At 46.5% G+C, this 16644-nt stretch overlaps 1 protein-coding gene across 4 annotated transcripts in view; it reads left to right on the top strand.

The window, feature by feature from the left end:
* The window catches only part of LOC111860484 (transcriptional repressor p66-alpha-like), a 30587-nt gene that overhangs the window by 4704 nt on the left and 9239 nt on the right, over positions 1 to 16644 (top strand). For 3 of the 4 annotated variants that reach the window (XM_072699675.1, XM_072699677.1, XM_072699674.1), the window contains exons 2-3: positions 2068 to 2154; positions 13483 to 13732. In XM_072699675.1, the coding sequence (XP_072555776.1) occupies positions 2068 to 2154; positions 13483 to 13732 (337 nt within the window). The remainder of the gene's footprint in view (positions 1 to 2067; positions 2155 to 13482; positions 13733 to 16644) is intronic. The other variant, XM_072699676.1, reaches the window with a different exon arrangement.

The following is a 16644-nucleotide window of genomic DNA, read 5'->3' as shown; positions in this document are numbered from 1 at the left end:
TCAATGGGCATACGGCATAAGTACTCCTGGCATTAAAGTCGGTCGTCTTCTAAGGGCGATGGGCTAGGCAAGAGGTTTCTTGGTCACTAATGGACATTTTAAAATGCGACAGTAGGGAGAGCTGCATGTGCATGTCAAACTGCAAAGATATGGTTGGCTTGCAATAGAAACTTTTATTATGGGTGATTCCATCTGCTGGGCAAGCCTGAATGTTTTTAGCCAGGATTTGCCAAACGCGAGAGGGTCTTCTATTTAAAAATCTGCATAGGTTACAGATTGCACAATAACTGAAGTCTGTGGATACCTGTGACCCAGATTGTGTACTTTGTTTTGAAGTCATACTGTTAGTGTATGAGGTATGACTTTAATGGGTATAGTGTTGAGTACTTCGAAATGCGTTGTGTCTTCTTAGTATGCATCTGTGTAGTTCTCAGCTTACAGTTCTCAGACACTGTCTTGGCTGTTTCCCTGCCTTGCATCTGTTCCTAAGATATTTATGCTGTTTAATATATGTCAGAAGGTCCTCTTTGTTTCAAGAAATGAAGCTGTTCTGTGGAGTGAGCCAATGGCGTGACATTTGTGTATAGTCATATGTACATTACCCATGATGCATCCTCTGGGAATCTGCAAAACCACACTTGCTATCATGGTTTTTCGTTCTTGCTGTCAGAGGTCACACCCTGCCGTCTAGTCTTATAATGCTTAAAAAAAATGTGTACTGCATGTTTAGGGTTTTTTTCCCCCCACAATCTGTAGCGAATAGTTTCATTGCAGTTTTTAAAAATTGGGTTGGTTTTTGTTTTGGTAGCTGGCTGATCTTGTGGTAATTTGGTGACAGAGGAGAAAGTGAATTTTTGGATACTGAGCAGTTAGTAATTTTCAAGGTGTCAGTTTTGGTCTTTATTGACAACTTGGACCATGTAGGGTTAGGGTCCTGGGTTTCTCCTATTTTGTTGTGGAGTCGTTTTGATTCTCTCGGCCATGGTCTTTCTGTATACATAACGAAAGTATGTTTCATGATAGCTTGACATGATGGCTTTTGTCTGTGAACAGCCACTGGAAATAGGACAACGGTCTGCAAATGCTATGATAACGGCGAGCATGTAAATCTCTGGATAGGGTCGCATTTATCATGTCAGCCGGGGTCCTTCGGGTCAGACTTAAGCTGGGAGATTTGACAGAAGAGTGAGGAGGATGCCGGACGGTCTGATGTAGCGATAGCCGACGTTCTCTGCATGACACGCTGCCCTGGGAGCTGCGGCCCGTGCAGTAAACAGGAAACTCGGGAGGGTGACGCATGCTTACTGCGAGCCAGTCAGTCGTCTTAGTTTGCCCGACCTGGGCGTTTAGATTTCCTGAGACAAGAGGGCGGCTGGGTGGAGGATGGGTAGCTGAGACATCTTTGTGCTGTAGTTCAGTCGACATTTTTTGGAGCTACATGGTCTTTCTAAAATGTGACTGACTTTGCTTTCTGTCCTGTAACAAATTAGCACTTTTGCAGTATATGTCTCAGTATGAAGGTGAAGTGTTAGGGGTTATCTTGTGTTTTATTGTGTGACCACTCAGCAGAATTTGTAACCGTTGATAGGTTAATAAAAATATTTGCAGACATGGTAGGTTGTGATGTGCTATTGAGTTCAAAAGGAAAACATACTGAACTGCATTAAGTCGAATGGATAGAGCATGTCAAGTATGGGTACGTGCTTTATATGTCATGTGGTCTTGAATGTAAAATATTCATGTTAAACAGCCATCTGCATGGCTAGTTGGGTATCATGCTGCTTTTGTGTGTTGATGTGCTGCAGTTTTGCACTACTTCATTTGCGTCTTTTAGACCAAAATTATTCAGAGCTAGGGCTGTCCCTCTTGATTATATCAAGAATTGTGTAATCTATCGATTTTAATCTGACAATTTTAATGGAATAATCATTCATATATAATACATTATGTGGTGCGGTTGGCACGAGGCAGAAGCCAACCCTGGGCTGGGTGTCAGGGTGCATGCTTACTCACACACAAGGTCAATTTATGCATTCCGGTTCTCTTAAGTTGCATGTTTTCGGACAGTGGGAGGAAGCCGGAGAATCTGGTGTATCCACGCACACGGGGAGAACCTGCAGACCCCGCATGCCACCGCGTCACCTGGAATACTAGGTCTGTATAATGTGCGACGGTAATAAGGACATTGCATGTTATGCACAGGCAATTTGCACATTGCAAGGGCTGCGATGTCCAGCTAGGTTGAGACGAAGTTACACTAAAACATTTTTACTCTGTCGTATGAAACAAGGTTTAGCACACTTTGCAGTTTTAATGATGGTTCCTATTCAAACATATCTGGTATCTGTAAAAATTAGTCAAATTTACCGCCACTGCATTTGCATGTGCTCTGCAGGTGCTCCTCGCTTGTTGTAATTTTCATCCTTGCTTTTTTGACTCATTCATTTGGTGCCTTTCCTCTGACACCAAGGACCTAGCTGTATCCAACCTGTCCTTTTTTACATTGTAGTATGCAAGCCGTACCAAAGCCATAACTGCGCTGACATGGTACTGCTAACTAGCAGGGCCAAAAGCATGACCAAATGGAGCTGGTTGTGTCACCATCATCTGATTGGTCAAAATGCACGAAGATGCCGGTGTTCTGCGCATAGATTATCTGACAGGCAAAGGGGTATATTATTCATTATCAGTAGTATCACACATCACGATGTACCGGTGCATTCTCAACTGGGAAGTTGAAAATTTCCAGTCTCCCACTTAAAGTACTATACAACAGCTGAACGGAACAAGATTCGTAATGCGGATTTATGCAATCGAATGCTAATTCCGCTAGCATTTGATGCAAGCACAAGACGGTGATTCTCACAGATGTGCTAGGAAATTAGCACACAGTAAATCGTTATGTACACTGTGTGAACAGTAAATAAGCGTCTCTTTGGTTTTACGTCATTGTCGCTCTCCAGATCCGGTGACGCCTTTACTGCGTTGACCCTCCTGCAGTAGAAAACCTAAGTGAGCTGGAAATGTACTAGAACCAATCTCAGTTCCTGTATACCAGTAGGAAAGCGCCGATAGACAGGGTTTTGCGTCTGTGAGAATTTTTATCAAAATTGACTGAGAGAAGCAAAAAAGAATTCTTTTTTTTTTTTGGGTACCCCAATCCTATCCATTCAATATTCATATGTGCCAATTCCAAGTCCCGATCTGATCTTTTAGTAAATATTTAAATATGCAGACCCACAAAGTAGGTGTTGGCGCATTCTTCATCTGAGTGACGATATCGATTAATTAAAAAATGCTTAGATCGACCCCGATTCCGATCTTTTGACCCTGGCTTGGGACATCACTGGTTATTGTGTACTATATAGTGTTATGTAAGATGATGCGGTTTACCCTTTATTCTGCTATTATCTCTCTTGAGATACAGGAATCATAGAAAGTAAATTAAGCAAAATAATCTGTCAATGTGACGACAAACAGGCTAGGCTACTCCAGGAGGCTAAAGGGCACATGGGGTGTATAATTATCTCTGGCTAACCTCACGTTATTGGGTGAGTCCGTCAAACCTGAATGACTTCTTTTAAGATGTAGTTGCATTGCAGTCGTGATATTTAAGTTCCTGCTTTGCGATATTGACAGACTACATGTCCATTCGCTTAATTTGAAGTGCTTTCACACAACGGAGGCTTTCGCTCTCTATTTTGACTCTCATCCTTTCTTCTGTCTTCTTTCCGGCAAATTTGCAGAGTAATCGAGAAGGAAAACTTAATCTAAGCTTTTAAAAAAAAAAAAAAAAAAATTCTTAATCGAACTCTAGTCCAGCTCTAGTCCGAATCTGTATCCACAGCTGGCATTCGGGTCCAAAAAATGTTCCTCGTGATTGCGTGTGCGTGCGACTTTAGGGTTTAAGGAAAATACAGACCAATCAAATTTTGTATTTAAGGCACCCTGTCTTCTCAGAGGAGGCCGTTTATCCAGGGGCCTCCCTAACAACCCTATCCTTAAAGCATATGTCTCCACCACGCTGATTGTGTATTTACAAACAAGTCCCTCCTTTATGAATGGGCTAGGAGATAATACCCTGCTTACTCAGGTTGGTTGTCAGGAAGCCAGACAGGAGATGGGGACCGGTGGAGATGGTCCTCTGGGAAATGGCCACCTGTTGACTGGGTGAACCATATGTGTTGGAGGGAGGAGTGGTAAATGTTTGAAGCCACAGTCCTTTATAAATGTAAAAATTAAAAAAGGTCCTGTAATTCTTGAAGTAGCTGCATGCGTCTCATTCAGGTCTGCTGTAAATTTGGCTTGCATTTCTCCCCAATCATCAAATGGTTTATCTCGAAAATCAGTGTGATCCATTTATGCTGATCTGAGATGTTCATGAGTGAGGTATCTCGTGATTTTTTTTTTTTAATTGGAGTGTTTTCAAGCTTAAAAGTAATACGTATTGATAAATGAAACGGGAGTGCATTAGGCTCGACATTTTTTTATAAGCTTGCATTCAGGTTGTCCCTAGCCTTGTCTCATTATGGAATAAATGTGAGAGGAGAAAAGCCATATGATGTTTGTGTAAATCTGCTTCTGTCTTAAAGGCAGTGTTGAGCAGATTGAATGTGGTTTTCTTGGGTGTTGGTCTGCGGGTGTGTAATTGTTGAAATTAATGCTTCAGTAGTTTTAAATAATTGATGAGTTAATTTTAATACTGCCGTGGATTACATTTTATTTTTTTGAGGGGAAAAAATGCCGTTAAGTTTTTTTTTTTTTTTTTTTTTTTTTTTTTTAAACTTGATGGTATCCTAAATGGACCTGAAATCAAGGTTGAAAGAAGGGTGCAGCTTTTAGTTTGGTCCCTTTCCCTCAGCTTTTGTGCCTTGAAGTTGGGTTGTACTTTCTGCTCTTGGGTTAATGTTTGTGTTACTGTATATTTCAGTGCTCCAGGCGAATTCACCTGCGCATATGGGAAATCTAAATATAGCACCAACTAGCCATTTGTGTCCCACAGAATAATCATCTTAAGTTTGCTTCAGTAAGTTTTAAATGAAAAGGATTCTCTTATGTAAAACAACATGATTTAACATCTCATATTATCCGTTTGCCTTTTAAATTAATATGCAAGTTCCCTTTCTTGTACATAACTCGGTGATTCTTTTCAGGGGTGAACCTCATTTACCCAAACCAACACTGATACAGTCTTAAAAAGCTGAAATTGATAACCTTCATTTGTTATCTTTGTGTGTGCATGCGCCCTCGAGCACCTAGGGGCCGTGAACGAAAGCAGCGGTGTGTTCGAGAGTGACACACCCACATCTGCAGGTGACCTCTCTGACTGGTCAGCCTCTTTCCTTCAGAACATTGATATTCCCCTAGAGGTGCATGTCCTGTTGAGGTCTCCATAAGATGGGCTGCTGCGTCAGACAGGCTTCATCTTGATATGTGGAAAGAGTGCCTTTGAGCTGCATTGTGATAAACGGTCAGCGTGGAACCTGAACTGGCCCCCTGGCTAGGCCCGGGCTCATTCTAGGGCCACCCTAAACTGTAACCCGGAGCCCCGAGTTGTAGAGGGGCCCCAATTTTATGCTGTTGATAGGGCCCCAACAATTACTTTATCCCTGTGGCCCCCACCTTCATAGGCATTCCGTTCTTTATGCTTCCATGGTTTACCTATTACTGATGCAAAAGATGGTATTAAAGCTTCCTGTTATATGTAGGGAAAGTGATGCTTGGAGTTATCTCTGTACAGCTGGCTGGGGGGGGGGGGGTCGTCACACTTAACATTTCCTACCTGCTTCAGCTTTCTCTTAATGTATGCCAGTGTTTCATGCTGTTCTATCTTAAGGTCATTTTTCACCAACCCTCTAATGGCAGTAGTACAGGTAATATGGACAAACGAATGAATGGTAGGGAAATTTCAGTGGCTCTACATTTGAATCCTGCCAGGCGATCTTAAAACCTGAAAGGGGTTCTCCTTTGAAAGCGTAACGGGAACGGTGATCCAGAACCCGTCTGGCAAGCCTTGCGGACTCATCGCTCGATATTTTGGGAAGAAACGAGCTGCTGTGGAGTTTCGTTATCCCCCCCCCCCCCAACCTTTCAGAAATGGCCTGATCTCCAGTGAGATAACAATGGCTTCCACTGTGTGTCGTGACCGGTCAGTGCTGACTTGGCATGTATCATCTCTGAGTGCCTCGGCCACGCCCCAGCGTGCCGACGAGGTACTCGACCCGCAGCGGGACGTCATGGCCACGCCGGGAAGCAGCCCAGGCATGTCCCATGTGCCGTTGGCAGTGGGCGGGGCTTCACTCCCAGCCGTCTGTGGCCAGTGTTACTCCGCCAACACCCTTTTCTGTCCGGTATCGGGCCTCCGGGTTAGGGCCTCCAACGAATCAGTTTACGTGACTTTTGAATGTCGGTTCACGTGAGAGAAGGCCCTCATTTTATTAGGTCTGTTATGCCCAGCTCTGTCACTACTCTCTGTTCGGAGTCAAATCCCATCAACCCCCCCCCCACACACACACACAGGATTGGTTGCCTTGGGGCGACTCCTGAAATGCAATCTCTGCGTATATGTCCTCTATAGTTGTAAGAAGCATGCATTTTGACAAGCCTTTTCTCATGTCATTAACATATTGTTATACACTAATTGTCTGGGAGTTGGCCTCCTTTAATCGGAGGGGTGAGGGATGAAAAGAGCCATTTATTGCTCCTTCTATGTGTGTTGTGGCGATCACGGCTTTGCGGGCCTCATACGTCACACTGGCTTGTCTTCATGACCCCGGCACACAAATGTGTAGGAAGGTCTGCAGCCTGGAAGCCGCAGCTTTATATGTGACAAGGGCCTCAATACTGACCCTTGAGGGACGCCCTGCATCTGGGCTCTGTGGCAGTGCTCCAGTTGGGTAGTCTCCCCCCCACCCCCATGTTCCCAGGGCAGGTGAAGCAGGAATTACTTTGGGTCGGACTAGACGAGGTTTTGTCCAGGCCTTACTCCTGGGTGTGGTGTATTGCAAAGCTTAATCTCCCCCTGTATCCTACCTTTTAAAGGGCTTTTTGGTGAGTTTGTAAGAGGGAAATACAGTTCATGCCAGTGTTCCTGCTCTGTCACGCATTTACATATTCATTTATGAGAAGGTGTCTTGTTTTTTTTTTTTTTAGTTTCTCTTGCGAAACTGTTTTATTGTAAATGTCTCTTTTTTTTCTAATAGTGTAAAATATGTGTCCCTCCCACATATTTCCAGTAGCTGCAGTCTAAAGGCCAAGTAGTGACTCCCCAGGTCCAGGCAGATTAGATCTATGGATCTGTAAGACCAAACGGTCAAGAGTCGCTGATCACCCGCGAGATAACAGTGGCTTAACATCTCAATTGTCACTTCATGCACTTTGAAGATGAGGTTATTAAGGGCTCGTGCTAATTTGTCGCTCGGATTGTGTGCACCTCACCTCACGGCTCTTATCTAATCTGCCATGGATGAGGTGTCACGTGTGAACGCGTGGTCCCGCCAGCAACATGCGCCTGCCCTCTGGCTTATGCACTGCCGTGTGTGTGTGTGTGTGTGTGTGCGTGTGTGTGTGCGTGTGTGTGTTCGTTTGGTGTATTTTCCTGCCCGGTTGTGTGCGCTCACACCGCCGGGGTTCCTGTTCCGATGCGTGAACATTCCTTTGTCCTCACGTGTGGTGTGGTGGTGGTGGGGGGGGGAGGGGAGGCCAGGGCAGGCTCCTCCCCCTCTTCCCGGGTCTCGTGCTGGCCGTCCCTCTGCAGGAAGTCCAGGTGGAGTCTCGTGGCAGCTGTAGGGTTAAGCTCTTCCATTTTGTAAGGTAACGCCCTAATAGCCTGATCTGTCACTGGCGCTAAAATGGCAGGCCTTAACCCTTCATGTGCCAGACTGCAGTGCTCGGTGCTCCCAGTGCCCTGGACTTGCGAACATCTCCCTGGGGGGGGGGGGGGGGGTTATGGATGGGGACAGAGGTGAGCGGCCAACTTGCTGTCCATTCTGTCACTTGAACCCCCCCCCCCCCCCCCCAACACCGGCAGCCCCTTGTCCTTTTACCCCGTGATCAATGCTCTCACAAGCTGCTTGTGCAGGACCCAGTGCCATCTGAAGCCAGGTTAGGGAATTCGCACAGTTGGCTTTCCCATAAGGGGGGGGGTGCAGGGGGGTTGGTCATGTGGGCTGTTTTTTTTTCTCCCCCTCCTCCCTGTGTGCTGTGAGCAGGTAGAAACCTTCTGACTGTTGCCTTTGAATTGGCAGCAATGTTTCATTTACATGTTATTTATCACTCTAATGATGGAGAAATTACTTTGCTGACTGTAGGTTTTAAACCAGCAAGCTTCTAATCACATGCACAGCATCCTAACCTGCAGAGCCGCACACCGGCTCCATCCTACTTTAGGGTCTGGCTACAGTGGTGGGGGGGGTATAAATTGTCATGCAGCTGCGTTATTCGATGAGCCTGATGGGTCCAGCGAAGGAATTTTGCTGTATGTAGGTGATGGGACATCCTGGGTGAGGATGAAAGCATCTGAACAAGATGTACACAAATGGCTTAAGCGCACCACAGCAGGGTGGATGAATTTCACCCTGGGGGGGGGGGTGGGTACATGATTACATCAGCAGCCGGAGCTGCATGTGGAGGCAAAGTGCCCCACGCCACGGCCGTGCCGCCGGGTGCTGAGCCGGTGTCATCAGCTGGTAGGACCGTCGCACGCCGCTGGCCGCGTGATGGGGGGGGGGTTGTGCTCGTTTGGCTGTGCTGTCTCCACTGTGACGGATTGAGCTTCAAGTCCCTGGTGTCAGTCACCCAACCCCAATCTGCTCTGTCCCAAAGGGGCTCTCAAGGCTTTCTGTGGAAGATCAAACGTCGGGGCCTCAACTCCACAGCGTTCGAACTACCCCACAATCCCTCTTTCTGTCTAGTACGCCATTGTTCATGCAAATCACATGCAAGAAAGTTGGTCTACATATCCTTCCAGGTTTTCATTTCCCCCTTTTTTGGGGTTTTGAAAATGCCGTGTGGTCTGACTCACTGGAGGCGGGGAGTTCATTAGGATGGTCATGTGTTACTAAGGTTTCTCCCTTGTTTTTTAATGGCAAAAATGCAGCAACATGCCTGACATTACAGCCAACTTGGCCTCAGCATGACTGGTTCCAATACTTACCAGTATCAGTTGTGTCAAATTAATGGCTGCACCTAAGCTCTGCAAGGGAGCTAGATTTCCATAAGCAGGGTTGGTGACCACTGTTCTATTGCCCTGCTGTGACTTAATGGTGGGTGTGGGGCATTACGCAGAGGACGTCTTCGTGTTTCCCATACCGGCACCTGCTAAGCAGGACGAGGTGATGTCGAACCCTTATTGGAGATTTTTGTAGCTTTGGGGCACAGTGGTTTCAGTGGCTATTTTAGTGTGTGTGTAATTATTTCATTTAGCTTTATTTATGGCCGTAGTTTGTTCCTAGGAGCAAGGAGACCTTGCCAGACAAATGTATATGGTGAGTGATGTATTAATAGAAATCTGTAGCTTTGTTTGTGTTCCGCTGTTCTGCTCAGATAATGCAAACGTATGTACACTCTGAGCTCTCTCCCCCCCCCTCCTGCATCTAGTGCAGTTACACAGTTGCAGCAGTTAAAGGTGCATCCCTTGCGGTGGCATGTAGGGTTTGACTCGACGCTCTCCGGTTTTTTGCCATACGATAAATGATTTTGGTGTGCTATTTTGCAAAGTTGGATCAAAGCTTTGAATGTGCATCATCATGTTTATTAGTCAGTCTGAGTTTATGGGACTGTTTGAGACAAGTGGATCGAAAATGGGGTTCGAGGCTTTCTTCGGTTTTGAAGTAATGTTTAGCAAAACCTTTAATATCCTCTTCCCTGTGTGTTCCACTTTGAAGTCCCTGTGGTTCTCCGGCGAGTTAAAAGCCCCTCTCAGACGCTGAGAGAGAATCTACCCAGCCTGTCATTTGCATGAGTGCAAAAACGCTGCATTGTAACGGAAATGAGGAAACCGATGTGGTCACATTGTAATGTATGGGGGTAGGATTGGGGGGGTGTCTCGCATGTGCGCACCCCTCCCTGCCAGCGTTCAGAAGGTCTGCTTGTTCACGGCGCTCTGTTCCTTGGCGCCGACACACACAGGCCTGTTTGGAGTAGCATGCCGTGACCCGGCCTCTTCTCCTGAGCACCATTGCCGAATGTTTCCAGAACATAATTTCTAGAACTTCAGAAAGAGGAGATTTTTATTAGTTATTGCTGTAGGATGAGTGTGTCATAGCAAAGGAACCTAGTGTAAAAATCTCAGCAAATCTCGGTTTTGATTCCTTTGGTGCATTAGGGAATAGGGGCTGTCTGACCATCCCTTAACGGGAAATCTTGCACCTTGGAGATACTGAGGCGTTTTGTACGTGGAACACAACTGGACACTGCTGTGGTAACTCAGCAGGGTTCTTGTTTGACGAGGAGACTGAAAGCAGTGTGGAGACAAGCGTGTCTTTCTTCTGGACTAAATATCTGTTAAGTAAGACGGCACAGTAATATGATTGTGAGAATCCAGCTCTCGGTGCTCATTTTTTCTATCATATTGAAAAGATCCTTAATTTATTTTTTTTCCTTCCTCCCGGCTCTGAACCCTTATTTTGTCCAAATGTGTGCGAAGGTCCCACAACTGTGACATCACGCTATCATACGTTGGTTTTTCTGATTGTCCTCGTCCTCGGCCAGCTATGGAATGCAAGGCGTCTCTTGAATTAATGCTTAGTTTGTCATGGACCCACCTGTGTGTGACTGTAATACTGTGTGTTGACAGTGTCCATGTTGTGTAGCAGTGACTTGCATGAGGCTGTTTACAAAGGCAGCTGTGCTGGGAGGAGTGGCTGAGTTTCTACCCCAGGGATAAAGTCTTCCAGATCCCCCCCCCCCCCCCCAAATGGCCCGTTTCTCTATCTGACGTGGGGAGTGTGCACAAACAAGCGGCCATTTTGCACGGTTTGGTTGTCGATTGATTGAGCCCTTTCACCCTTTGTCTCACTGCGCCTTTGTCTTGCCTGCTCATCTTGCGTTTGGGTTTGTTTGAAAAGAGAGACACTTTATTACGATTTTGCTAACTTCCTTTCAACCCCCGAAGTTGCCACTGGTTTTAAGTGCTTTGTCCTGCCGAATCTGTCTCTTTGTTTCCATTTTGGAAGTGTGGCTGCTTTCAAAACCCACTTCAGTACACGGCAGATCTTAAACATCTCCGAAGGATGGTTCTAATGTAAAAAAATATAAAGTGTGCGTCCCCAAAGGTGGTGTGAGTTTTCCCGACTTTGAATCCCATCTCCTGCATCTAAAAATCAATGTTAATGTTCTGTGTGTTTCCGAGACTGAGTTTACACATGTTGTAGTAGTTCTGTAAGGAAAAATAAACTCCAGTTGTATGCAGGCTAAACCTTCTGAGATCTTTTTTGTGGTAAGAAGTTTTTTTGGGTGGTAAAATGTCATGTTGTGCCTTTTTAGCCGATTGTGTTGCCTTGGAAGGACGTTTCTGCACAGGCTTTCTTTGTCTCCTCAAGCTGTTAGACTGTGCTGTTAAATGTGGGTTCCTGGCTTTAAGGTCAACCTCGTTCTACATTTACATCCGTTTTGACGTCGTGCGTCACCAGTGCAGACGCCTGGGTCCTTGGGTTAGGTTGTAATCGCACAGGATGGTGCACTGTGACCTGATCTTTTTGCCTGTTTCTAAAGCAAGCACCTTTTAACATTGGTTAAGAGTTTTTTTTTTTATTTTGCTTTTGGCGGTTTCCTCGAAGTAATGTTTTACTGTTAAGATCGCAACTCATGTCATTGAGTTTCATTAATGGTTATTAAATATTATTTATTAATACTTATTGTGGGGAAAATGTGACTAGATGTTTGCAGATGATGCTGAGAGGTGTTGAGTGGCTCCTGTGGACGTGCGCCGCTGCAGACTGTCCCTTTAAAAGTGCTGCCCACGGCGTCCGCGTTGCCGTTTGTCTCCCTCCCTCTTCCTCCTCTGTGGCAGACTCGTGTTTTGGAATGCTGGTAGTGTCTCCCTAACACACTCGATCGGTCGTGGCTGCTCGCGCTACCGGTCTGTCCCTCCGGGGGTTAAAACCTGCTTCATCCTCTCTCACCCGCCAACTGGTTTAGACCGGTTCTCGGGAAAGTGCTTTGTCTCCCATTGAATCCTGGGAAGGGTCATGTGGAGCTCCAGTGATGTCACCAAGGATGAGAAAGACCTTAAGTCAGCTTTCTTTATCAGATGGGGTGTTTGCAGTGCAGGTACAGTGGAGCATTTCTGGGCATCTCCAGACCCCCTTAGCCTATCTAGAGTATGTGTCACTTTGTTTGGTCTTTAATTCCAAGAATTTATCTCTTTAAATATAATGCATAGTTGGCCCTATTTAATGGCACTGCACATAAATTAAAGCTCCTCTCCTGAAAAGCTTGGTTGAAGTTTGCCCTTCAGCATGCCTCTCATCCGACACCCCCGGGCCGGGTGTTTGTGCCCGTTTTAACACGTGCGGGGGCCCAGGCAGCAGTTCCAGCTTACCGCTGCCACGAATCCCTGCCAGCGTCACGGTGGCGATGGCTGGATTAAGGTCACCGTCTGGATCTGGCACCGAGGAACCTCCTTTTCTGTCCAGCTGCTGTTCGGCACTTTGCGCTCCTCCCGCCCGACGCCTGTCTCGTTCCCGTGGTGTTAAGAGTCGCGGCCCGCCGCAGTGACTGTTGATACTCATCACCGATGTGCTTAAGACCCTTCTGCTAGGGCTCCCCAAAAGTTACATATGATCACTGTCAGTGTTAATTCCGACGTTCTACTGGCTCGATGGGGTCACTATGGAACCCCGTCAATAATGGCATGGAGCTTTGCAAACAGCTGTTGATGCCTTTTCCCACAAACATTGCCGGAGGACTATAAATAGCGGCAGGTAGCATCGTGATTAAGGACACGGGCACATTCCGGAAGGCTGTTGGGTTAAGTGACCGTGGAGGTGCTAGTGTGTGTGTGTGTGTGTGTGTGTGTGTGTGTGTGGGTGGTAGCAGGGTTTTAATTCCTCTAAGATGAGGCTGGACATATGGGGGGGTTAAGTTGCTTTGGGTGGTACTTAGTGATTTGTTGCTATAGATATTAATTTGCATTTGAATGTATGGGTTGGAGCCTTTTGGGATGCCAGTAAGGGCCCTCTCCTTTTCCCATCATCCATTGCAGTGTGATCCTCTGGTACAGCACGGAATATTCAGTCACACAGATCTTGGTAGAATAACAGTTGAGTTCACATACAGCTGGTCGTTTGACCACCGCTGGTACGTGGGCTCATGTTGCTTGTAATCTTGGCATGTGAGCGGAATTAAGTTATTAAACCTGGCTTTGTTTTATATGGCACTTAAACGGCGGATTTACAGTGTAGCTGGCAGAGCATGTCAGCGAGTCGTGCTCACGGAGTGATGATTAATCCCCCCCCCCCCCCCCCCCCCCCGTCTGTCCAGGTGCCGGCATGTCGGAGGAGGCGGTGCGTCGGACCCGCAGCCAGAAGCGGGCGCTAGAGCAGGATGCCCTGCCCGTGGAGGTGGACAGCAAGAAGGTCAAGATGGAGAAGGGGGACCAAGGGAAAGGCGAGACCGGGGTGACCGACGGCCTGAAGGTCGCTGGCATCCTCAAAGCCGGCGAGGTGAAGGCCACCATCAAGGTGGAGGTGCAGACGAGGGAGGAGCCGGTCGACATGAGCACCTCTAAAAGGTGAGCGCTTCTTCACCCATCATTGTGGGTTTATGGTGTAGCAGCCACGGCACCCAGGTCTGGCCTCCATGGCATCTCCTCGCCGATGCTCCTCACCTGGTCGAGCCCACTGTGCACCCGCTTCAGCTGGACCTTTCAAACTTGCCGAAGGACACCACTGTCGAATGCATATCTGGTTTTTTGGGTCTCTTATAAATAGAAAGGTTTCCTTATTCCAGTTCCTAAGTCCTACTGGCCCCGCTGGTCCTGCTCATTTCACTTTAAAGCGGCTTGCCCTCAGAATGAGGCTCACTGCTGTTCGTATACTAACTAAACCATTGGCGTGAGTGTAGTGGGTGACCAGCTCCAGCCAAACTCATGTTTAATTATTAAAATTCTTCCCACTCATTAGTCACCACATCTTCAGTCTGTTGCCAGTGGCATCAGAGAGATGATTTGGTTTGTCATCAGGTTGTTCTGAAAGTCAAAAATGGCCGAGTTCCCCTTGACCTTCTCTTGGGTTTCCATTCCATTTTTCTTCCAGCTGAACCGGTGTGTGAAATCCTTTTCTGCACTGTTTCTACCTTAAAGACATGGCTGTGTGTTTTTATTATTCTTTTTATTTGTCAAAGGGAAATGTTAAGCAATTAAGGGCTGCAGCAGAATTGGTTCCATCTAGGGCTGCATGATATTACATCGCAATTATATGGCACATGTGCAGTAATCAGCAGGGCTTTACATGACGGCCGTAAACATTTGTCTGGATGCCGGCTTTCTGGTAATATTCGGACGCTTCTCACGACTTGCCTTTGAAACTGTCCCTTTCGTCACCGCCACTTAAGCGCTTTGCGTTTCCGTGATTTACAGAAACGGCAGTATGGGGCGTGTTCTGCTAGCCGAATTTAATAAACATAAAGTTGCGGCGAATTTATACAGATTACTAACTTTTGGCCGTGACGGTATAACTCTCATTAATATTTTATGCGTACTACTAATCTACTTTGCCAGATTGTGGGTGTAAGTAAACGTCTGTACAGTACTGCAAAGCCGGCTTCCGGACAAATGCTTACACCCTGTCATCTAAAGCTCTGGTGTTTATTGCACGTGCACCATACAATTGATTATATCATCATGTGATATTGTGCAGTCCTAAACTTCGATCCTTCCGCATTTCTGGGGGCTCTTTTCAGTGTTCTGGCATTCTTGATATGGGAGTACCCAGGTGAGGGGTTGGGGGCCCTACCATTGACTGCCTCATGTTATTGGCTAGCTGGGCTTGAAAAGGTGTGTGAACGGGTGACTATATCACAGAGACCAACTGTGCATCTTATATTTTCATTGGTGTTTTTGAAGTTATGTGGGTTCTGATTAAACAACTCGAATGGCCACAGGTATTATTTAGCAGTAATGCGATTTAGATCTTTTAACGAAGTTGATTTTTGCAGTCTTTGTGATCAGGTGATGTTAACTTTCAGTTGAAGCGTCTTGGGTAACTTCACGCCTTTAGCATAATGATATGGTTGTAAGAATATCATAATTCACAATCCAATGAAGTCTTTTACATGTTAGGGATCAGTGGTGGAGCACTGAATTTGTGTGCGTGAATATATGTACATGTGTGTGTCCTTCAAGCACAACCATACGCACCGACACGCATGGTCATGGGTGATTTTGAGACACTGGTCACCCAGACTGCAGGCCTTGGAGGAAGCGGGAGTACATAGAGGAAACCAGTACGACACGAGGTCGACATGTGAATTCCACACGCAGAGCAGAGGAGATTATTTATATATTACTCTATAAATAAGTTGGGCTGTTTCAACATAGGTGTGTAATTTTATATGTGTATGCAGAGACATTACAGAAAATAACTTACAGTGGCTGTGGACTGAGGGGAAAATATAGGCAATGCTAAAGAGTTAGTGTTATGTGAGTTTCTGTCCATTTAATGGATGGATGGAGTTGGCTGTGGAAGCGAATAAGGGTGGAGACATGGGGTGGAGGGGGGGGGTCTGTTGGCTGGGGATCTTTTTTTTTTTTTTCCTTCGGGGAGGTGATTACGGCTGCTGTGGAAGTCTGGTGCCTCTTTCGGGCGCCGGGAGCGAGGAGCCTCCTTTCGTTCAGGAAGCTTCAGCGTGTCGGGCGGCTTTTCCCTTCTGAAAGTTTGAGGCAGCCAGCCGCTCCATTTTCTTCAGCACCTGAACTCTGCCTCACTTCACAAAATGAAGGCTATGTGTCACAAACTGGTTCCAGCCGGCCGTTGCCATGGTTTCCACATTGGAAGGAACCGGTGGGGGGGGGGGGTGTGTGTGTGTGTGTGTGCGTGCATGCGTGTGTCACATGACCACGAGGGGGAAATGTCTGGGTCATGTGACAACATTAGTAGAGTGATTAATACACAGGAAGTGATTTCCGTGAGCTCTGAAGATGCAGTTAGATCTGAGCAATTTTATTTTTTTTTTAAACCTCAGATCAGTTGAAACTGGGGCACCTTCTTACCACTCTGTATTAAAGAAAGCTTTTATTTGACTCTAGCCAAAGTTGTTGACTGTGACCTTTTGTTATGGGTGAGTAGCAGTGTGGAATCTTGCCTTTCCTAACCCTTTTGCAGGATCTCATGTCAGTTGTCTCCATAAGGCCCCATTTCTCCCGCTCGGGCTGGCTGTCCGCCTTTCAGGAGCCGGATCATTCTGATCCCCGTTTGCCGCCTTCCCTGTATATTTCAGGAGGTCTCACTAGCTCATGCTGGATTTTGCCGCTTATGCTGCTGTTGCGGGTGGCGCCCCGCAGCAAGGTGACACGTCCCTAATGTCCTGCAACTCCAAGTGCCGTTTATTGTGCCATACTTACACCCATGACTGGGTCTGACGGGGGGCTGGTCCCTGCCTGTGTCTCTTACCAGTGACTTTGTTTTCCTTCCTAGATGCATTAAC

Source organism: Paramormyrops kingsleyae, chromosome 15 (assembly GCF_048594095.1).
Source record: "Paramormyrops kingsleyae isolate MSU_618 chromosome 15, PKINGS_0.4, whole genome shotgun sequence".
Classification (NCBI taxonomy): domain Eukaryota; kingdom Metazoa; phylum Chordata; class Actinopteri; order Osteoglossiformes; family Mormyridae; genus Paramormyrops; species Paramormyrops kingsleyae.
The sequence above is the reverse complement of the archived record's forward strand: the minus strand, read 5'-3'. Positions and strand labels throughout refer to the sequence as shown.